At 43.6% G+C, this 22,836-nt stretch overlaps 1 protein-coding gene across 3 annotated transcripts in view; it reads left to right on the plus strand.

Moving 5' to 3' along the window:
* FOXO3 (forkhead box O3) overlaps positions 1 to 22,584 on the plus strand; it is a 127,441-nt gene extending 104,857 nt beyond the window's left edge. For all 3 annotated transcript variants that reach the window (XM_055260726.2, XM_055260720.2, XM_063630662.1), the window contains 2 exons: positions 1,444 to 2,878; positions 17,645 to 22,584. In XM_055260726.2, the coding sequence (XP_055116701.1) occupies positions 1,483 to 2,844 (1,362 nt within the window). In that variant the 5' untranslated portion in view covers positions 1,444 to 1,482 and the 3' untranslated portion in view covers positions 2,845 to 2,878; positions 17,645 to 22,584. The remainder of the gene's footprint in view (positions 1 to 1,443; positions 2,879 to 17,644) is intronic.
* The last annotated feature ends 252 nt before the right edge of the window (positions 22,585 to 22,836 follow it).

Consider the following 22,836-nt stretch of genomic DNA (forward strand, 5'->3'; position numbering starts at 1 on the left):
TATTATTATTAACTTAAGTTCGTACTTTCTTCAGATTTCTTTCATTTTTACTTAATGTTCTTTTTTTGTTCCAGGATTCCATCCAGCATACCATATTACCTTTAGCCATCATATCTCCTTAGGCTGTTCTCAGCTGTGACCGTTTTGAGAAGTACTGAATAGGCATTTTGTAAATGTCCCTTAATTGAAATGTGTCTGATGTCTTTCTCATGCTTAGACTGAGGTTATGGGCTTTGGAAGGCAGACCACAGAAGGTGCCATTCTCATCATGTCATATCAAGGGTACATATTATCAGCTCATCTTATCCTTGTAGATATTGACCCCGATCACCGGACTGAAATAGTGTTTGTCAGTTTCTCCACTCTAAAGTTGCTCTTTTCCCTCCTTTTCATACTGTAGTCTTTCTAAGGAAGTTACTATGCTCAGCCCACACTTGACAGGCAAGTGTCTATATTAATTATTTGAATTCTTCTGAATGGGAGACTTGCCTACTTCTCTAATCAACCTGGCAAATCCTGCTCTACACTTCTTATGTCTGCAAGAGTTACATGGTAAGGTGTAAAATCTGGCAGGATGAGATGGAGTCATAGAAAGGTTAGGTAAAAATTCTCATCAGTTCTTAATTCACAGAAGTAGTTAAGAAAAGGTAGATGTTGTGCCTCTATACTAGTGGAGGAGGGGACCATGTGAAAATAAAATAGCCCTCCACCAGGTGATTAATTACCCTTAGAGAGCCGGGGAAGTTTGTTGCAAAGTGCAGGGGACAGAGGAGTGTGGTAGTAAATTCCAAGTGTGAACTTTAATATGGGCAATATAATTACAGAAAGGCCAGGAATTTGGGCCTTTCAATATGGGCAATATAATTTCAGAAAGGCCAGGAATTTGGGGAAAACTACTATCGGTGAGCTTATCTATTCCCAGCATCTCTTGGACATGAAATCATCTCCCTTCCCCCTAGATATGAAAACTGCCATTTAACATGTCATTTTATTCTCAAAGAGGGTCATGCAGATATGTGTCTTTTTGAATTAGGATGGATTTTTTTTAACCTTTGAGACAGCTTTAAAAAATGAGGAGTTGGCCAGCGTGGTGGCTCATGCCTATAATCCTAGCACTTTGGGAGGCCGAGGTGGGAGGATCTCTTGAGTCCAGCAGTTTGAGACCAGCCTGGGTAACATGGAAAACCCCATCTGTACAAAAAATACAACAATTAACCGGGCTTAGTGGCACGCGCCTGTAGTCCCAGTTACAGGTGCTTCAGGATCGCTTCAGCCCAGGAGGTTGAGGCTGCACCACTGCATTCCAGCATGGGCAGCAGAGTGAGACCTTGTCTCAAAAAAATAAAATAAAAAATGAATGAGGAGTCTGGTTTACTGTATCATCTGGGTGCTCGGTTTTGGACCATTCTGGTTCATACTCTGTATTTTCTTTTCTCCCTGCAGAACTCCATCCGGCACAACCTGTCACTGCATAGTCGATTCATGCGGGTCCAGAATGAGGGAACTGGCAAGAGCTCTTGGTGGATCATCAACCCTGATGGGGGGAAGAGCGGAAAAGCCCCCCGGCGGCGGGCTGTCTCCATGGACAACAGCAACAAGTATACCAAGAGCCGTGGCCGCGCAGCCAAGAAGAAGGCAGCCCTGCAGACAGCCCCCGAATCAGCTGACGACAGTCCCTCCCAGCTCTCCAAGTGGCCTGGCAGCCCCACGTCACGCAGCAGTGATGAGCTGGATGCGTGGACGGACTTCCGTTCACGCACCAATTCTAACGCCAGCACAGTCAGTGGCCGCCTGTCGCCCATCATGGCAAGCACAGAGTTGGATGAAGTCCAGGACGACGATGCACCTCTCTCGCCCATGCTCTACAGCAGCTCAGCCAGCCTGTCACCTTCAGTAAGCAAGCCGTGCACGGTGGAACTGCCGCGGCTGACTGATATGGCGGGCACCATGAATCTGAATGATGGGCTGACTGAAAACCTCATGGACGACCTGCTGGATAACATCACGCTGCCGCCATCCCAGCCATCGCCCACTGGGGGACTCATGCAGCGGAGCTCTAGCTTCCCGTACACCACCAAGGGCTCAGGCCTGGGCTCCCCAACCAGCTCCTTTAATAGCACGGTGTTTGGACCTTCATCTCTGAACTCCCTACGCCAGTCTCCCATGCAGACCATCCAAGAGAACAAGCCAGCTACCTTCTCTTCCATGTCACACTATGGTAACCAGACACTCCAGGACCTGCTCACTTCGGACTCACTTAGCCACAGCGATGTTATGATGACACAGTCAGACCCCTTGATGTCTCAGGCCAGCACCGCTGTGTCTGCCCAGAATTCCCGCCGGAACGTGATGCTTCGCAATGATCCGATGATGTCCTTTGCTGCCCAGCCTAACCAGGGAAGTTTGGTCAATCAGAACTTGCTCCACCACCAGCACCAAACCCAGGGCGCTCTTGGTGGCAGCCGTGCCTTGTCGAATTCTGTCAGCAACATGGGCTTGAGTGAGTCCAGCAGCCTTGGATCAGCCAAACACCAGCAGCAGTCTCCTGTCAGCCAGTCTATGCAAACCCTCTCGGACTCTCTCTCAGGCTCCTCCTTGTACTCAACTAGTGCAAACCTGCCCGTCATGGGCCATGAGAAGTTCCCTAGCGACTTGGACCTGGACATGTTCAATGGGAGCTTGGAATGTGACATGGAGTCCATTATCCGTAGTGAACTCATGGATGCTGATGGGTTGGATTTTAACTTTGATTCCCTCATCTCCACACAGAATGTTGTTGGTTTGAACGTGGGGAACTTCACTGGTGCTAAGCAGGCCTCATCTCAGAGCTGGGTGCCAGGCTGAAGGATCACTGAGGAAGGGGAAGTGGGCAAAGCAGGTCAGTGCCCAATGCTATGGCATAAAAATAACAATATGGGGATGAGGGGGGATCTCTGGGGGAGCCTGTCTTCTCTTTACTTTGAACTTTATTATTATGAGCAGTGCACATAATATGCCTCCCAGCCAGTTCCATCTCAGGGTTTTACCTGCAAACCAAATAGGGCTGTCAGGTGCCTCCCGCCCCCCACAGTTTGCTCATAGTTCAGAAATTTACTGCTCGTGAAGAGAACACGTACGCATTCAGAGATCGCATTCTTTTTTGCATCCAGTTATCCTCACTGGCCTGTGACGCAGGTTGCCCTATTTGATGGATGGATGAGAAGAAAAGAGAAGGAGAGGGATGGGAAGCTTGGGTCATACTTCAGGGTTAAGGATCCCAGCCAAAGGGCTTTCCTAGAAAGACTCTCTGGTCCATCACTGCTTTTGTCAATCTTCAGTGTTACAAGTTCTTCATCTTTTTTTCCTTGTAAAGTAATGATTGGCAGGTACTTCTAATTTACCTGCAGAATATGTATTCTAGACTCTTTCATATATGAATATTTCTAACAGCAGCAAAATCTGTTAATTATTCTTTATCTTAGTACTAACCATCTTTATTAGCTAGCACTCAAGAGCTAAGCCTTTAAAAAAGTAAGAGGCCAGGTACAGTGTCTCCTGCCTATAATCCTACAACTATGGGAGACTGAAGCAGGAATTGCTTGAGGCCAGGAGTCAGAGACCAGCATGGGCAACATAGCAAGACTCCGTCTCTACAGAAAACTTAAAAAATTACCTGGGTGTGGTGACACACACCTGTAGCCCCTGCTTCTCAGGAGAATCCCTTGAGCCCAGGAGTTTGAGGCTGCAGTGAGTCATGATCGTGCCACTGCACTCCATCCTGGGCCGTAGAGCAAGAACCTATCTCTTAGAAAAAAAAAAAAAGCCAAAAAATTAATTTGAAAACACAAGTGTTTGTATGAGGGAGTACTTACTCATGTGCTTCTGCTTGTTCCCCAAGCTATAAATGATGTCAGCAGTTTCCAAACATAGAGTGACACAGGTTGTGAATGGTGATGGAGATTTTTTCAATTGTGGCATTTTAATGTTCTTGGAACCACAAAGATTCACAGTGTGATGTGGTAAAAAAAAGCATTTGATTAAAATCAGGAATTGAGGTTCAGGCCCACTTCTACCACTTTCTTGCTACCACTATGGTTGTGTCTTAGGTCTCTGAGTCTCAATTTCCAGTTTTATAAAATGAGGATAATAGCCCCCATTACTTCACAGGGTTATTACAAGAATCAAATGCACTAAAGCATGTGAAACTGCAGTGGGCTGAAATATGTACCATGCAACTAGGTATACTGACAAATGGGCAAGCAGGTAGCCCAGAGAGGTTAAGTAGTTTGCCCAAGGTTACAGAGCTAGATTTGTTTCTTATATGGCTTGAACCCCTGTAGTAGTTCTTCCCTTATTCTCTCTAGCTGGTTAAAAAGGTTGGGGGAGGGAAGTGCTCTGAACTGGAGTCAAAGTAGCAGATTTGCTTTCCCTAAAAACTGTCCTCCTCAATAAGTAAGATGAACACTGGGATCTTCTACCAACAGGTTTGCACCCCTAGCCACCCGATGTCAACGGGTTCTGTTCTGTGCCCCAGCCCTTTTGCTTTGTTTTGTTTTAGTCTCAGCAAGCTACTTACAGGCTTCTTTAAGTGGTGTAAAAGGCAAGGGAATTCAAAGCCGTAAAAACTTGAGCCTTGTTTAACCCTCTGCCATGATGAAGGACTTACAAGGGTCTCCTATGGTGAGCTCACTCCAGCTCATGGGTAGTTGCAGAAAGGGGAATGTTAAAAGAGTGTTGTGATGCTAAAGTCTCTCAACTTTCTCAGGCATAAGAGACCCCTAATGGAACTCAGATATCTGATTTCAGTCATTTAGTAGCCCTTGAGATGGTGAAAAGACTGTAGTGGAAGCTAAGTAGGGTGATAGTACTTCCATGCCAGCCAGTTCAGTGCCATACCAGAACTTGGGCTACTGGAGATTTGACTTTAGAAATGTAGATAATTGGCCTTTTCGAAGACTAGTTTGTCTTCCTTTAAGGAGAAGAATGTGGAAGATTTGTCTTTAGAAATGTAGATGTTTGGCTTTTAAAAGAATAAGTGGTTTGTCTTCCTTTAAAAATAGGCTTTTAAAGACACAAGTTTTAATTTGAGTGTAATTGTAAGGAGGCCACTTTCTAGTTCGTTGGAAAAAATGTGTTCAGAAGAAAATGTAGTATCAGTTTTTGTCTAATTTTTCAAGTGTTGGTTTCCCTTTTGGTTGAACAGCAGATCTTTCTCGTATATGTGTAATTCTAAAGGATTGTACAAAAAATTAAGGGAGATTTAAATACTTAGATTTTTAAAGTTTATCTGGTGAACTCTGATTTTGATGATGATAATAAATGATTGCATTGAGGATAATGCATTTCATTGTTATATCCTAATGGAGCCTTAGGGTCATCTTCGCCTCAGACTATTTTGGGGGAGGTTGTTTTGAAAAGATACTTCTTCAGCTAAAAATGAAAAGTCACCAAATTTTCCTGAAAGTAGACTAGCTCAGTATGACCACAGAGCATTTAAAGAACCATCCAAAGGACAGTGGGGGCTGTGAGGGGATCTAGTTTCTGGTTTAGGATTTCCATTTTTGCTTGGAATCCATTGTTCCTTTCAGCAGCCAGGAGCACATGCAACCTGAAGTGTATTTTTTACTTTAAAACTTAACTGTGACTGTCACTTCATTGAAGACTCTCCTAAATTCACAGAACGGGGCTGAGGTCAGACTCTGACACCCCACTTCTCTCAAATTAAGTGTCCCAGCTTCCCAAGAGTCACTCTCTAATAACTTTCTTGGTTTAACTTCTTCTTAGTGTTTCTCCAGACTGAATTCCTGGCTTGCTCACAGAAGAAGGTCATGTGATGCTGAATCTGAGCCTTCTTGTGTTAATGGAGTGGTCTGCTCAGTTGACAGGCAGTCTTGCTGGGGAGCTGTGGCAAGATACTTCTCTGGAGGGCTGGGTGTTTCACACATGTCATTCATTTTAGACCACGTGTAGAATCCTTTGACCCTTAGGTCTAACTGGAAAAGAAAAAATAGCCGTACTTTTTTGGAGGGCTGGCTGCTGGGTCGTGAAGGGCACCGTGTTCTCTCAGGTGTTCATAAGGCTTGGTGCACGTGCTTACAGTTGGTAGCAGAGATGGTCATGAGCTGATGTGGTGCTGCAAGCTCGAGCTTCCGGTCAGCCCTCTTGAGTTCGACATGTGTCCTCTCTGAGGGAACCAGCTTCAGTCTCACCTTAATTTGATATCAAAGATGCCTGCATTCACAAGCTTTCATTCATCTTCATCTTTTGACATTTGGAGACACCATTAGGGAGCAGCCCAATATTTAGTTTAAAGCACTTTACATAAAGACTGGGAAACATCCACCAGCAAAAGCCCAGATGGAGAGGGGAGGGGTGGTTCTCTTCTTGTCTCTGCCACATCACTCAATCTCATAGAACATTAGGTTTCTCATTTGTCAAAAGAAGACAGCCTCATCAAGTTTTAAAGGTGCATAGTATGTATAATTTTAAACTTGAACCCTAACATTTTGTCTGTGAAATGGACCTGGTGAAGTCTGTGTTATGATATGGAGCTAGAAAGAAATAGTGGTGTACTAGTGTGGCATCAGCAGCCTGCAGTATTGGAAGCCATTTAGAATTTACATGTAGGCTACTTCCCAAAAGGAGTAAATCTTTGATGCCTGTTTGACTGATGTTTGAATGCTATGATTCTAGTATGTCTTTAAAATTTATGTTGGGGATAAGACTAATTTTAACCAAATACAGGTAATATAGACTATATCGTGTTTTTTATTGATGTGGATATTTCTGTTTTAGGGAATGTAACATCTGATAAATATGAATCTGTTATTAATTACCTGGAGAATATATTCTGCTATTTGTACCTATGACTATAGTCTTTGGTTATAGTATGCTAGCCTGAAGAATTCTGCGTCTTCAGGGATCTTTATTCTTACCTTTTAAAAAAAGCCAAAAGTCTGAACTGTCATTCAGGGAGAGAATGTTGGGATCTTTTTAGTGTCGATGAGCACAAGAGAAAATTGATATGGCCATAAAAAGGGGTTTTCTTTGTAGAGGCTGGTACACTCGCTACATACGCTATTTTTTCCTGAAAAGCAGTGACATTTATTTAGCATGAAGGCTGCTCTTCCTGGGCCTGTTGGTTTTATAAAATTCACCTGTTTTCACCTCTGGCCAGCCTGCTAAGCATGGAGACAGAGCCTGAGTGGCTCCTCCCTCAAGCAGTTGCATTTATAAACAGCTTTGTTGAAGGTCTCTTCTGTCCAGAGAGCTCATGTAGAACATAAATAAACAGGGTGAAAATCACCAGAATTACTATTTATAACTTAGAGTGTTCATAATGCTTAGCAGCATCTTGTAAACAACATTTTCTATCAGTAGAGTCTTCCCCCAGGGGCCACCTGTGCTTCTCACAGGCTTACTTTTCTATATGGAGATGGGAGAAGGGGGCTTTCTGGGATCCGCTTTGCCGTTGCTGGAGAGATTGCCTCCTAGAGGTCCTCCTTGGCCTTGGGCCAAGTGGGAGAATGTTTGCGGACTGCTTTCTCTTCCCTGACTTGGAGACACATATTTACTGGACTTTGATCCCAAGATGGAGATTCTCCACCTTGCAAGAGACACCACCTGCTTCACCCTGGTTTTGTTGATGTGTTCATTGAATTTCAAAGTATTGCTTTCCCCAATCCTCTGAATTGTTTTGAAGTTTAAAGTTTCAGAAACTAAAATGAATTTAAAATGTGTTTTGCAAATTAGTATTTAGAGGTCCTATAAGTCAATGTTTCCTAAAATGTTTCTCGGAATACTAGATCCTCAAGACAGTCATAGATCCTGAAGATAGTGAAATGGAAAATGGATTCTGTGGTCAAATAAGTTTAAGAAATACCATGTTAAACAAAGAGAAATTGCATTGTTTCCAAGAGAACTTCTCAGAGCCTTAAGGGTTAATACACATTATGAACCTTCTAGGGTGGGATATGTTATGCAGTGTTTCCTAAAGGTGTTTGATATCTTGAATCAAATCCTTTTTCTTCAAGAAACCATAGCACCAGTGTTCTAAGGAATGCCCTTAAGAAATGCTGTCCTAGAGTTTTGCTGAAAGGAGTCAGCACCCCCTTGGAGACTAGGGCTTCTTTGCCCTTCTCCTCCCTTTCTTGCTGAGTGTTTTGTATGACCTTGTCATATATCTAGTGTTTCTCAGCCATATCCATGCATGGGCTAGCTGCCCGGCAAAGTGGTAGGCCCGTGTTGGTAGAAGTGCTCAAGAAAGTCCTGAAATCATTAAGCACAGTTCATCTGTTGAGTACCTGCTGGGCACAGGGCATAGAAGTGGATGAAAAGGGTCCCTCCCTCAAAGAATGCGTGGCCTAGTGGGGAAAGTGGTGGCAGTGGCAATGACAGTTTGTCGTAGAGCCAAAGACTGCCTTCCTCACAAGGTTGGAGCAGAGGTGCATGTGGTGTGGCAGCCTGGTGTGCCTGGTTTTCTGGGACAACCCTGCATTCAGGGGTTCTGTTCCATTATCACATGGTCTATTCCACAAAAACACAGACCCTAAGACTTGAGGAGCTCTGTACTAACAGGTCAGAGTTCAGGCTGAATCCAGATGCTGGTTTCTTTTAAAAGCTCTGCAGAGCACTTTATGTTTGATTTCTAGAGCCGGTGAGTTCATCACGGTTGGACATGAGCCGCCCACTTCAGCACACTGTCCCTGGGGCTCAGCTCTGAGGGAGCTGTGGATTAAAAAAGCCTCCCCTGCAGCCCACTCCAAGTTAAGTGAGATCCTGTGGGATGGCAGAGGAGCTGTGGGACTTGCAGCAGAAGGCTGCCTTTTTCATGGCTGTGTGTCCTGCAGTCAAGTCCCTCATCTCTCAGTTTCAGTTTGCTTATTTATAAAATGAGGTTAAAATTAAAATTTGCCTCACACAGCTCCTAGAAGGACTACCTCTGATATGGGCTAATGTCTTCTGGCACCTTTTTAAAAATGTTATTTAATGTTTATTGTCATTTAAAACAGCTCCAGAGGTTAATAGTGGAAGCCAGAAGCAGCCACGCCAGTCTTAAACTATGGGTAGAAAGAGTGACTGTTTTCCTCAGTCTAGATTCCACTGGGTTTTTCATTAAAAAGGGATCACAATTACCTGTTGGTGTGAGAACTTTTATTTCCAGAATCAACGTCCCTTAGAAGTTCTGCCTACCAGTTTGGGGGTACTCATTTAAAGGGGCTGTTAAACGAAACTAATGCTACAGATGGTGTGAGGAGAGCTGTATGTGGTATCCAGAGTGCTCCATTAGCATCTTTAAAGGATCGCCTGAGAAGTCCCAGCTGTCTGGCTTCAGCTCTGCTTAGCATGGGTACCCATCGGTGTCCACAGAGGCTAGCAGCAAGTCCCGCTGAAGGAGACGCCCCACCCTGCTCTTTTCAGCTGCCTCAGAGCCTCAAGCCTGAGCCTCTCCTGCTGTTGGGAGGAACCTGGCAATGCCATCTTTGTCTTCCCAATGCTGGTCATCCCAAACCACTCAGAGAGATAAAGAGCCATTGCGGTCCCTCCTAGGCTGTCTTGGAGCAGAAAGACTGGCACATGATAGCATGGTGTTGGCAGTAGTCTGGCCCTAGGTCTCACCAGAGCTGGTGGTTTATCGCTTATTAGTTACTGTGATACAATTTGAAGTTCAGAAAAGACAGTCATTGTACCCTTAACATCTCTTCCAATTCTAAGTTGAGTGAAAACCCGGAAAAAAAAATAGGCTGTTCTTCTCTAGGCGCTTCTAAATAAGCAGCAGCCAGGCCAGGGACTAAAATACACTGCCCTGTAGAGCCACTGGACACTGGGATGCAGGTCTTTTGTGTCTTTCCTGCTCAGTAATAGATGTGGACCTTAGTTTGTAATTTTAGGTCGACTTTGTTTTTAATAACCTATTTTTTGCTAAAATCCATGGCATTCGTTTATTAAAGAATAGGATCACTTAGTCACGAAGTCTCAGATGGTAATTCCAGTGTTTCTGAAGGCTAAAACTGTAATTGACAGTCTTGATTTGATTGAAGGTTTGGATGTCAGTATGTCTCCTCTCTCTCCCTCCCTCTCCCTCCCTCTCCCTCTCCCTCCCTCTCCCTCTCCCTCCCTCTCCCTCTCCCTCTCCCTGTCTCTTCCTCTCTCGTCCTCTTTCTTCTTCTTTCTCTCCGTCTCCCTTCCCTCTTCTTTTCCTGCTTTGTCTCTGATGAAAGAAGTCTGAGCCATAAGGTTGTGGGGTTTTTTTGTTTTCTTTTTTTTTTAATGTGCTTATGTTTGTGTGGAGTGTTTGACTTGATTCTTCAGGGGAAATCAGTGACTAAGAAGAGAAGGCCAGAGGTAGGAGTCCAAGAGTTCTGAGGTCGAAATTTTCAGTTAATTTCCACTAGGCCTTCATTTCTGTATATGCCACTATAATTAATTGGAGCTTTCATTGGTCATTTGTATGTTCAAAAAAGATCAGACAGTAATACCGCCCAACATAGTTATAAGTAGTCAAAACGTCTTGACTGATAGACCTGTTAGAAGGTCTAATGTTTACCTGAAAATGCTGCCTGCCCATCGAGTAACACAAGCCAAAGCACTCCCTGTCCCACCCGTCAGATTCTACTCAGACTGCCCTGCTGGCTGGGGTGGGGTGCCCCGTGGGAGGCAGCCCTGGCCGGCACTTACACGGAGGTTCAGGTGCAGGCCAACCTGTAAGAAGAGGACCGCCGGGGCCACACACACAGATTCCCCTCAGTACCAGAATCTGCACACCTGGCCAGACCGCTGGCCTCAGGGCGCTCCTTTGTCTCTCTCAATCGTGGAGCCACCCTGGAGTTCCTCTCAGTTCCTCTGTGGCACTGGTGTGATGGTTGTTACATGGCCACCATCTGTGTCGCCTGTCTGTCCTGGTCATACCTTACAGGTGGTTTGGACTATTTGTAGAACTCAACTAGCTGATTCTGTGTTTTCAGTTTCAGAATCACTTGGAAAAAGTAGATTGTCTCTCAAAATCCTGTGTATCTAAAGCAGGAAGAGAGCACTTTAGAGACCCTCCCTTCAGTATTTGGTAGCTAAACCCTGAGATGGGCTGGCAATTACACCTGCACTTCCACCCACCCTCCAGGGATCTAGGGCATCCCAGCCTGCACACTCCTGTCATTCGTGCCTGCCCCGCCCCCCACATACACACACCTCAGTAAATGCAGTGAAGAGTCATACAGGATAGGGTCACACCCAGCGAACATAAACATTGTGATATGCAGGTCATGGTTGATGACTCTGAACATTTCCTCCTGTACTACAATTCCCTATTGTTTTTAAAAGGTGAATCACTTTGACAGCAACTTGAAACTTAGAGTAGCAAGACTCTTAATTTGGTGGCTGGTGATAAGGATATATATGGTGGGATGTACAGAAAGGATGAGAGAAGATAAACTTTTTATTAAATACTTGAGAATTAGTTGAATGTTAAAATTGTGCCTTGTATTGATTTTCATCTGTAAGAAATAGGAGTTTTAGCAATTTAATGATTGGAAACCATCCTTTTCACAAAAAGTACTGCAAATCCTAGGTCATATCCCACCAGGCAGTAGGTTCTGCCTGGACTCAGACTAACTCTTGGCAAATATGAGTAGGTCATGGAAGCAGTTGCAATGAAAGGATGCTGAGTGTTTGAGTTGGCAAAGAGGAAGAGAGGGTTCTTCCAGGAGGGTGGTTCTTTGATTGATTCAGCCAACATTTATAGTGCATCCATTTAGTGCTTTCAACTTACCAGGTTACTTGGGACATCAAGAAAACTGTTTCTTTCACTGGAATATGTGCTGCACGAGGGCAGATACCAGACAGTGCTCTTAAAGTAATAGGTGCTCCGTAAGTGTTTGATTTGATTTGAAGACTTTGCTCCGCTTTCAAGGAGTTCAACATGTTGGGAGCTCAAAGTCCCTGAAAAAGTTGCCATTTCAGGCACATTATGATCAGGTACTAGGTGAGTGACATAAGAATTGAGTCAAGGATAGCTTAGGGAAGGTGGGGCTGGAGGAGCCATCTGAACATGTAGGTGATTGGCTGGGTGGTAAGAAGACTCGTCCAGGCAAAGTGTCTTTGAACCTGACCCATCGGACAAGCGGAGGGTTTGTTCCCAGAAGCAGTAGTGGGCCTTAAAGCATGGATGAGGACAGGCCTTTACCAGCTAAGGGTTTTGGATATTATAATAAAGTTAAATAACCATGAATTCAGAGAGGATCCAGACACCCTTTAAAGGCTCTTTGCCTAAAAACTGGGCCTTTAAAAAGAACGTAATCTAAAAGTTTACATACTATTTATTATACGTGGTTTGCAAATCTAAGAATCTTAAGAAAATACTAAATCTCTGCAACTTTGCTATTGACAGTAAATCAATACCTATCATATTTCTGCCACATTAGTATTCATAGTCGACTCTGGATATGTGAAGAATATTGGTTAACATAATCCCTGCCTCAACATAAAGTCAGAGATAGGGCATTCTTAAACTTATCTTAGCCATTAATAATCACTAAATTTAAGCAACAGAAAAGTTGGTGCCTCCCAGCAGGTGGCCCCCAGCTTTTTGTCCCTCAGCTATGAAGTATGAGGATGGCTACCTCTCTCCCTGTGTCTCCCTTGGGTTTTATCAGCACAGCACAAAGGCTGGCTGGAAGGGCAGTCCACTCCAGGTCCAGGCTCTGAGGTGTCCTGGAGGCGAAGGCTCTGGAGGGCCTTGTCACCAGCCTTCCCAGACTGGTTCACCTGCTGCCTTGACCAAGCCCAGGAACTACTGGGAGGCAGTGCAAGGCAGCCTTTACACAAGTCAAGCTTGTGTTTTACACAAATGGAGGGGTTTTGTTAATAATGTGTGTAGTTGAGTACCTTTCTGGTAACATCCTGAGTGTCTTTGCCATGAAAAGCTTATTCTAAGCTTCCCGGTAACAGCCTCACTTTCTCCACAGGTGCTTTACTTGCCTGTTAGAAATTGCCAGAGTCAATGAGGTGGGTTTCCTGGAAATTTGACTTTCCTTTAGGGAGGCTCCTCAACTGAATACAAACCTTACTGCCATCCTGTCTTAAACTTCTATACCTGTTGTTTCCCTCGTAGACTGTTCAGTGCCTAAAATGGCAACTTGACAGCCTTTGCCAAAATGGATTTTAACAGAGCTGCACCTCCTAAATCTTCCTCTTTGGCAGGCATGGAAGATGTCTCTGTTTGGCGTGCATTGCAGGCAGAGGGCTGGATTCTCATTGGCCAGGCCCCTGCCATCAGTGACCATCAGGCTGGTTCCCGTGAACCTCTCCGACTCTTTTTCATCACCCATTTCCATCTAGAAGATATTGAAAAGTGACCAAATTAAGCCAAAGTGTGAGATGCATTAGCATGTTTTCCTGAGCTGTATTAGTTTTGCCTGGAGGATGAACTCCAAGGGAACTGTGCCATTTTGATGCTCCAAAATTAGATGTGGCTGCCTAACCCAAAACCTGCAAAAGCATTGTTTTCCTGGGGTGACACCAGCTACACAAGCCTTAGTGGATGCTGGCAGATGACTGTGGCTCATGTGGATTGCATGTCCCTTAAGTCCTTCTGGGAATGAAGCAGAGATGGCGTCAGGCAGACATTTCTTTGAGTGTTTGAATGGAAATATTCAAACTCTGAAACCCACCCCTGTCTTCTGGAGTCCACGTAAGACTTCCTTGTCAGATTGCATGAATATCAATTCCTTTTCTTTCCTAAGTGTTCCATATTTAGTCCCCCAGCTTGCTCTAGGGGTTGAAAGTTTGGCTAAAATTATCTTTCTTTTTAAAGAGTGAGGAAAGTGGTGTTTCACTTTATTTTTGCTTGTGGGGCAAACTTTCCTCAAATCATCTAGTTCTGTCTAGCTAGGAAAACAGTTGATAACCTTCATGGATTTGTGGATGTTAAGGTTTCAACTTATGATCTCTTTTTCCTTCCATGTCCTATTTAGTACTGGGGTCCTGTTCTGTTCTTCTCTGCCAAGAAGATAAAAACACTACTGAAAAATGTTTCACGGTGGATTAAGTTGTGGGAGGACAGCAGTAGGAACATTTATGTTTCATTCCCAGATTAAAGTTGATTGGGGTTGTTATGTTGTGTAGTTTTTGGAGGCATTTCTCTTTCTTAGAGTATCATGTGATTTATGGTGATAATTAGGCAGAAACTTGTCTTCCCTACAGATGCCAAGATTATAGAGGGACTTGCTCTCACCAGAGACCAGATGACAGCATCCGTAGATATTTTTAGAATGGACCTCATCATTTATTTGGTCTCCCTATTTCATTTTCTTTGTATCAACAATTGATTTCAAACTTGTTTATTGGGCAGGGAGGGGAGGGAGGGTGTCTTCCCTTGTTAATGAAAGTCACTGATGGGACAGAACAACATCTTTGTATTTATTGTTAATTGGCATATTGCCTAGTACTTGCAGAGTAAACTACAATTCCATCAGCTGTAGCTTCATTTTCTTTTCAAAAGTTTTGCTTAATCTGATGTGTTTTCTTACAGCATTTTAAAATTTTATTTATTTATTTTGAGACCGGGTTATGAGACTAATTTTTGTATTTTTGGTAGGGACGGGGTTTCGCCATGTTGCCCGGGGTGGTCTCCAACTCCTGGGCTCAAGGGACCTGCCTCAGCCTCCCAAAGTGCTGGGACTACAGGCGTAAGCCGCCATGCCTGGCCCCTTAATCCGATGTGTTTTTAAACTAGAAGAGCATCAACACATACACATAAATCTCACAGTTAACTAAATAACCTTGTAACTAAAATGTCATACTTTAAACTATTTAAGAATGACATGAGCTTTCTTAAAACCCATGAAACTTGTACCCAAGCTAAGTATCATTGACTTTCCCAGCTCAGTAGCTAGGTTTCATCACTTAATATGCTCCCGCTACTCTTTCTGTCCTTGATTGAATCAGATAAGCATGTACAAACATTGAGCCACAGAAGAGCCATTAAAAATCTAAGACAGATGAGCTGCTGCTTTCCTTTTGATTATTTTTATTACCCCAGTTTTCATTGTGAATGGTGATTCTGGTGTTCCTCTGAGAAGGATAATTGTATTTCTGTTCAACATTTATCTTCTATATTTTCAGTGTTTTACAATCTGTTTTCCTTCTGTCACAGAGGAAACCAAAGGCCTTTCTGTTCTCTGGAGTGGGAGTTTTCTGTATTAAATTTATCCTCTGCAAGAGTTGCCTCTATACCTGGACCAAATCCTCTACCAATTCAGCCTATAAGCACCAAGGCGGTTTCCCGAGCAGGCCTCCCTGGGAGGGCATTGCCTGGGAGAGCTCAGTGGAAGCTGTAGGACATAGCTTCACAGGTGACCCCAACCCCGATCTGCAGAAAGGGAAAGTGGTGCTTCGCACATCTCCTTTTTGATAACGGAGTTCTCTGAAGATTTGGGGCCTTTTGATGAAGGAATGGATATTAAGCCTGGGGACTGTGGTTGGTTGGTGCTTTAGACTGTCCCACGTGGGCCTCCTACCCCTGGCTTTGGGGTGATAGCCTGTTCTGCTCAAAATTATGCTCTGTTAGGGGCTCATGGGTGTCCTCTGTCCTCTTTCCTTCTGTGTTGGCCCAGCCTACATTGGAGCAAGCCACACTCCCTGTCTCTGTACTTGGGGAATGAAGTGTGTCACCTTCCCATTATGCACTGGCTTCTGTGGCTGCATAATTAATACCCAAGGGAACTGGAGAGAGATCTGAATTAGGCAGTACTTTACAGCTTCTCCCTCGGTGCTTACAGTAAGTCAGGATGGGGACTTGGGGATGGGAGTCCCCTGATGACTGATCACATAGTGATGTTGGATGGTGGTTTATTAAGTGTTATTGTGAGGGAAAAAACCAAATCCTCTTCCAGAGGACGGTGTCTGTGAAACGCTATCTAATCATTCATACTTTGCGGGGCAAGGTAGAGTAGTTAGAATAGCACTGACTTTAGCAAGCTATGGTCTTCACAGATGCTGAGATCTAGTATTTACTTTAGCTTTTACTCCCTCTAGAATCAACAAGCCATTATTTTATAGTCCAAGATAATATTATCTAGTAGCTTTACAAAGCAAAGAATGCCCCCAAAAAACCATCAGCCAGGGAAACTAAAACCTAGGGATAGGCAGGAAGAAGAAAGGGGCTTCTTTTTATACTTTATTGTCCCTGCCTCCAGTAAAACAACATAAATTCTTCAATTTGGAGCTTTAACAAGGATAAGTAAATATGACCGTGGGCATGTAACATTGTAAATGCTAAGTCCTGCTGTGTTTGCAAACATTGAGAGTGAAAGGTAAGATTGCCAGCAAGTGCAGAGTCACAGAAGAGATTGAAGTTACAGTACACTCATGAGAATTCCTGATGACCCTACGGTACAACCTCTAAAGGTGGGAGAAGCAGATGTATATAGTGTGATTTTGTGTGTGAGTTTATTGATGCTTTTTTCATTACTTATTTACCATGTCTGGTGAGAAAAGCATGAGTTCATGTTGTTTCACTACCACTTTTCTATCCATTTCTTGGCCTAGAGCCGTTTCTTTACCACCGTAACTGTCAACACTGTCTCCATAAACAAAGAATCTTATGTCTGGAGGTCTGTCATGTCACGTCCTTTTGCTATTAAGACATCTCTGTGAATATACTTTTTTTTTTTCATCCTTTAACTTTTCTGGGCCCAGTGGTCACATGACATCTAATAAGACTTGTATAAATTCAGATGCTCTGAGAGCACCTTTTTTGTGCCTTTCCATTGAAGACAAAATAATAATTGGAGGCAGAATAATAATGTTGTTGATTGTTAATGGGGTGTTTTATGGGGGATTTCTTGGCCATATATGTGTTATATAATTTTTTTCTCCAAATTTGTAATACAAAAATCAAATTCCTAAGCCAGGTGCATTGGCATGCCTGTAGTCCCACCTACTCGGGAGGCTGAGACGGGAGGATCTCTTGAGCCCAGGAGTTCAAGTCCAGCCTGGGCAACATAGCAAGACCCCATTTCTTAAATTCTTAAGATGGCCCACTTAATAATTACTTACTCTTTTTATGGTGGGGAGTAGGGGAGTCAAGATTACCCACACCCAGCAGTGCAGACTTATTAAGGCCTTTATAGAAAGTGGCCATTTCATCTCCACTGGTGTTGGGGTATTCATGGAAAGGGGTGGTAAGCAATTCAGTTAGTCCACATAGCCAGTAGAGAAGAACCAGAAAAATATCACTCATCTACTTAGGATGACCGGCTCTCCTTGTTTTAGCATGGAAAGTCCCATGTCCTAGGAAATCCCTCAGTCCAGAAGTCTAGAACAGAATCTTACCTGCACCTTGAACGTCTAACTAAAAAGGACCCACCAAAACACCCCTAATATGGCTTTCTTTATCTCCCAAAGCGAATGATCCCATTCGCTTTGGGCTTTTCAACTTCAGAGCATTTTGTAATAAGGACAACATGAGAAATAAGGTAAGTAATCTTTGTGCTTTGTCCTTAGGCTTTCAGACCTTTGAAAGTGGTGTAGCAGAGCAGCTTTGCTGTGCCAGCCCTGGGCTCTGAGGTGGGTGAGGGAGATGGGAGGCCTTGACAGGTGGCCCTCAGGTGCCCACTATTGCTGTTGCAATGCCCTTAATGATCTCTGGTTTTCTTTTCTCCTCCTTTAGACCCTCAAACTGACACAAGACCTACAGAGAAAACCCTTTGCCAAATCTGCTCTCAGCAAGTGGACAGTGATACCGTTTACAGCTTAACACCTTTGTGAATCCCACGCCATTTTCCTAACCCAGCAGAGACTGTTAATGGCCCCTTACCCTGGGTGAAGCACTTACCCTTGGAACAGAACTCTAAAAAGTATGCAAAATCTTCCTTGTACGGGGTGGTGAGCCGCCTGCCAGTGGAGGACAGCACCCCTCAGCACCACCCACCCTCGTTCAGAGCACACCGTGAGCCCCCGTCGGCCATTCTGTGGTGTTTTAATATTGCGATGGTTTATGGGATGTTTTAAGTGTTGTTCTTGTGTTTGTTTTCCTTTGACTTTCTGAGTTTTTCACATGCATTAACTTGCGGCATTTTTCTGTTAAAATGTTAACCGTCCTTCCCCTAGCAAATTTAAAAACAGAAAGAAAATGTTGTACCAGTTACCATTCCGGGTTTGAGCATCACAAGCTTTTGAGCGCATGGAACTCCATAAACTAACAAATTACATAAACTAAAGGGGGATTTTCTTTCTTCTTTTGTTTGGTAGAAAATTATCCTTTTCTAAAAACTGAACAACGGCACAATTGTTTGCTATGCACACCCGTCCAGGACTGAACCATGCATAGGCAAAATGAGTGGAGCACAGCGTCCGGCCCAGTGTGTTTCCAGTTCTGAGTCAGGGTGATCTGTGGACGGGACCCCAGCACCAGGTCTACGGGTGCCAGATCAGTAGGGCCTGTGATCTCCTGTCAGTGTCCTCAGCTAATGTGAACAGTGTTGGTCTGCTGGTTAGAAACTAGGATATTGATATTTTCAGGAAAGAAATCAGCTCAGCTCTCCACTCATTGCCAAATGCCACTAAAGGGTTTAGTTTTAAGGAGAAAGAAAAGGAAAAAAAAAAAAAAAGTCCATTTTGCTTTGCAGAACAAATGAACTTACAGGTGAGCATTAAGCTTGCAGTGAGAAATGTGTGAAGAGTAAAAACCCAAGTCATTGCTGAGGCAGTTCTGACTTCACTGTTTTCCTAAATACACATCCTTGATTATTTTCAGCCTTGCTGTATAATCTGATCTGCTAGAAGTGTATGAGTGAGAGGCAATAGCATACAAACTGATTTTTTAAATATAAGCTTAGGTTGTAATTGTACAAGTGACTCAATGGAAGTACAAAATAGGGCAGTTTTAACTTTTTTTTTCTGCTTCTATGGATTTCATTTTGTTGTGTTTTCAAAAAGTTATGGTGCTGTATAGGTGCTTTCTGTTTAACCTGGAAAGTGTGATTATATTCGTTACCTTCTTTGGTAGACGGAATAGTTGGGACCACCTTTGGTACATATGAAATTGGTGTAATGATGCTCTGATTAGCACAGCATATGCATACTTCTCCAAAGTGATATATGAAGACTCTTTTCTTTGCATAAAAAGCATTAGGCATATAAATGTATAAATATATTTTATCATGTACAGTACAAAAATGGAACCTTATGCATGGGCCTTAGGAATACAGGCTAGTATTTCAGCACAGACTTCCCTGCTTGAGTTCTTGCTGATGCTTGCACCGTGACAGTGGGCACCAACACAGACGTGCCACCCAACCCCCTGCACACACCACCGGCCACCAGGGGCCCCCTTGTGCGCCTTGGCTTTATAACTCCTCTGGGGGTGATACTGGTGGTGATCACAGCTCCTAGCATAATGAGAGTTCCATTTGGTATTGTCACACGTCTCCTGCCTCGCTTGGGTTGCCATGTTTGAGCGATGGCCCTGTTGATTTCACCCTGCCTTTTACTGAATCTGTAAATTGTTGTGCAATTGTGGTTATAGTAGAGCTGTAGCACATTGCCTTTTCTAAACTGCTACACGTTTATAATCTTCATTTTTAAAGTATGTATAATTTTTTTATGTATTCTATTCATATGGTCTGCTTGTCAGTGAGCCAGACTTGCTTACTATATTCCTTTATAATAATGCTAGCCACTTCCTGGATTCTTTAGTAATGTGCTGTATGCAAGAACTTTCCAGTAGCAGTGAAGGAGGATTGCCTCTCCAAGCTTCCTAAGGGATGCTGCCCTGGGTGGGGATGCATTGCAGAGGCAGTAGTAGCATGGGGGCTGCAGTGGGGAGTGAGATGGAAAAGGGTTGGGGGATAGGAGAATTCCAGAGTGCTTCCAGCATGAGGGTCCTGAGAACTGTCCTGAGTTCAGAGAAACATGCAAAGTAACTAACAAAATAGCTACTTGCCTTTGCAGTTTTACAGACCCTGGGAGCCGCTTTGGGAGTGAGAAAGGCAACCCTCCAATGTGTTTCAACTTTAAAACGTTGAATTCTTTTCAGACATGTGGTATCTCATTTATTCTCCTTTTCTAGCGCTTGTTGAATTTCAGGCAGAATGTCTTACTGAATGTCCTAGAACCAGATTATCATTTACTCTGAAACAGCTGAGGAAGGGACAGAGAAGGTACAAGGGCAAGGCAGCACAAAACAGATCAGGAGAATTAAGAGGGAATGCTTTGGTTTTTTGTTTTGTTTTGTTTTGTTTTTTCTTTTTCAAGTAACTAAAACAGCATCTACATGTAGAGTGTTGTGGAGAGCTGAGACCAGGGTAAAGTCAAGTGCAGCATCAGTACTGCAAGACCTGTCAGCCCCTGGAGAGGGTCAGCCAAGAATCTGGTAGTGAAGCCTGTCTAGGGTCCTGGCACCCTCACCCTCAGCCACCTGCAGAGAGGCCAGGGCCCCAGAGACTAGCCCGGTTCTAAAGTGGGCAGGGATGCTGCCAGAGCCCTCTGCCCCTTATATTGAGATCCTGCTTCCAGGACAGGCCAACCGTTGGCCACCATGTCACATTCTGAGTGAGTGTCACGGGTCCCTAACAATAATTTTCTGATCTGGAGCATATCAGCAGAATGCTTAGCCACAAGGGGCCTGGCAGCTGTAATGTTTGATTTATGATGACAACTATCCGAGGCCACCCTTGGCCTCTAAATAAGCTGCTCTAGGGAGCCGCCTACTTTTTGATGAGAAATTAGAAGAGTACCTAATGTTGAAAACATGACATGCGCTCTTGGGATCTGCTGTTCTCTCCAGGGCTCCAGAACCTGATACCTGTTACCAAAGCTAGGAAAGAGCTTTATCACAAGCCTTCACTGTCCTGGCATGAGAACTGGCTGCCAGGCTCAGTGTACCCAATTAACTGTGAATGAATCTGAGCTTGGTTTCCTTTATTGCATCCTCTGCAATATGATTGCTGAAACACATTTTAAAAATTCAGAAGTTTGTCACTCCTGTTAGTGGGAGGATCATTCACACGTGTAGTACAAGGCGGACTTTGTGTTTGTTTTTGGTGTTGATTTTTAGCATTGTGTGTGTGTGGCTTCCCCACCCTGAGGAGAGGACACCATGGCTTACTACTCAGGACAAGTATGCCCCGCTCAGGGTGTGATTTCAGGTGGCTTCCAAACTTGTACGCAGTTTAAAGATGGTGGAGACAGACTTCGCCTCTACCTGGTGAACCCCACTTAAAGAGTAAGGAGGATTTGAATCTCTTGGAAAAGGCTGTGAAGAATAAAGCAGTCAAAAAGAAGTCCTCCATGTTGGTGCCAAGGGCTTGCAAGGGGAAATAAAAATGTTATCCAGCCTGACCAACGTGGAGAAACTCCATCTCTATTAAAAATGCAAAATTAGCCTGGCATGGTGGCGCATGCCTGTAATCCCAGCTACTCTGGAGGCTGAGGCAGGAGAATCGCTTGAACCCAGGAGGCGGAGGTTGCAGTGAGCCGAGATCACGCCAGTGCACTCCAGCCTGGGGAACAAGAGTGAAACTCCATGTCAAAAAAAAAAAAGTTACTCATCCTCTCTCAAAGCAAAAAGGAAACCCTAATAGCTCCGAACTCTGGTTTTATTTTTCTTGCTGTATTTGGGTGAACATTGTATGATTAGGTATAATGTTAAAAAAAAATTTTTTTTTGGTAGAAATGCAATCACCAGTAAAGAGGTACGAAAAAGCCAGCCTCTCTCGGAGACCGGGGAGGCAGAGTACTACTAGAGGAAGTGAAGTTCTGATGGAATCATGCCTGTCAAATGAGGTCTTGAAGCAGATGCCCAAATAAAAGAGCATATTATATTTTATCTAAATCTTAAGTGGGTAACATTTTATGCAGTTTAAATGAATGGAATATTTTCCTCTTGTTTAGTTGTATCTGTTTATATTTTTCTTTGATGAATGATTGATCATGAGGCCTCTTGCCACACTCCAGAAATACGTGTGCGGCTGCTTTTAAGAACTATGTGTCTGGTCACTTATTTCTCTAAAATTATCTCATTGCCTGGCAATCAGTCTTCTCTTGTATACTTGTCCTAGCACATTATGTACATGGGAAATGTAAACAAATGTGAAGGAGGACCAGAAAAATTAGTTAATATTTAAAAAAATGTATTGTGCATTTTGGCTTCACATGTTTAACTTTTTTTAAGAAAAAAGTTGCATGAATGGAAAAAAAATCTGTATACAGTATCTGTAAAAACTGTCTTATCTGTTTCAATTCCTTGCTCATATCCCATATAATCTAGAACTAAATTTGGTGCGTGGCCATATTTAAACACCTGAGAGTCAAGCAGTTCAGACTTTGATTTGAAGCACCTCATCCTTCTTTCAATGCGAACACTATCATATGGCATTCTTCCTGCGGATTTTGTCTAACCATATGTTGCCATGAATTAACTCTGCCGCCTTTCTTAAGGATCAAAACCAGTTTGATTTGGGAATCTTCCCCTTTCCAAATGAAATAGAGATGCAGTACTTAACTTTCCTTGGTGTTTGTAGATATTGCCTTGTGTATTCCACTTAAAACCGTAATCTAGTTTGTAAAAGAGATGGTGACGCATGTAAATAAAGCATCAGTGACACTCTATCTTACTCCAAGAAGTCTCTTTGTTCTCCCTCCCCCTTTCTTGAACCCTAGGAATAAAATGGCAGTTTATCTCAAGGTCTCCCTGTGGAACTCCCCCACAGGCTGGGAGAGCCACAGAGCTGAGAGACTCTATTGCAAAATCTTTAAATGAACCTAGTAAACTTTTTCTCTGGCCCACTTCTGACCTCCACAGACAACAGACAACTTAATAAAGGCAGATTTATGGCGTAGTTCATGGTGGCTGATAGCCAC

This window comes from Symphalangus syndactylus, chromosome 2 (genome assembly GCF_028878055.3).
Source record: "Symphalangus syndactylus isolate Jambi chromosome 2, NHGRI_mSymSyn1-v2.1_pri, whole genome shotgun sequence".
Lineage (NCBI taxonomy): Eukaryota > Metazoa > Chordata > Mammalia > Primates > Hylobatidae > Symphalangus > Symphalangus syndactylus.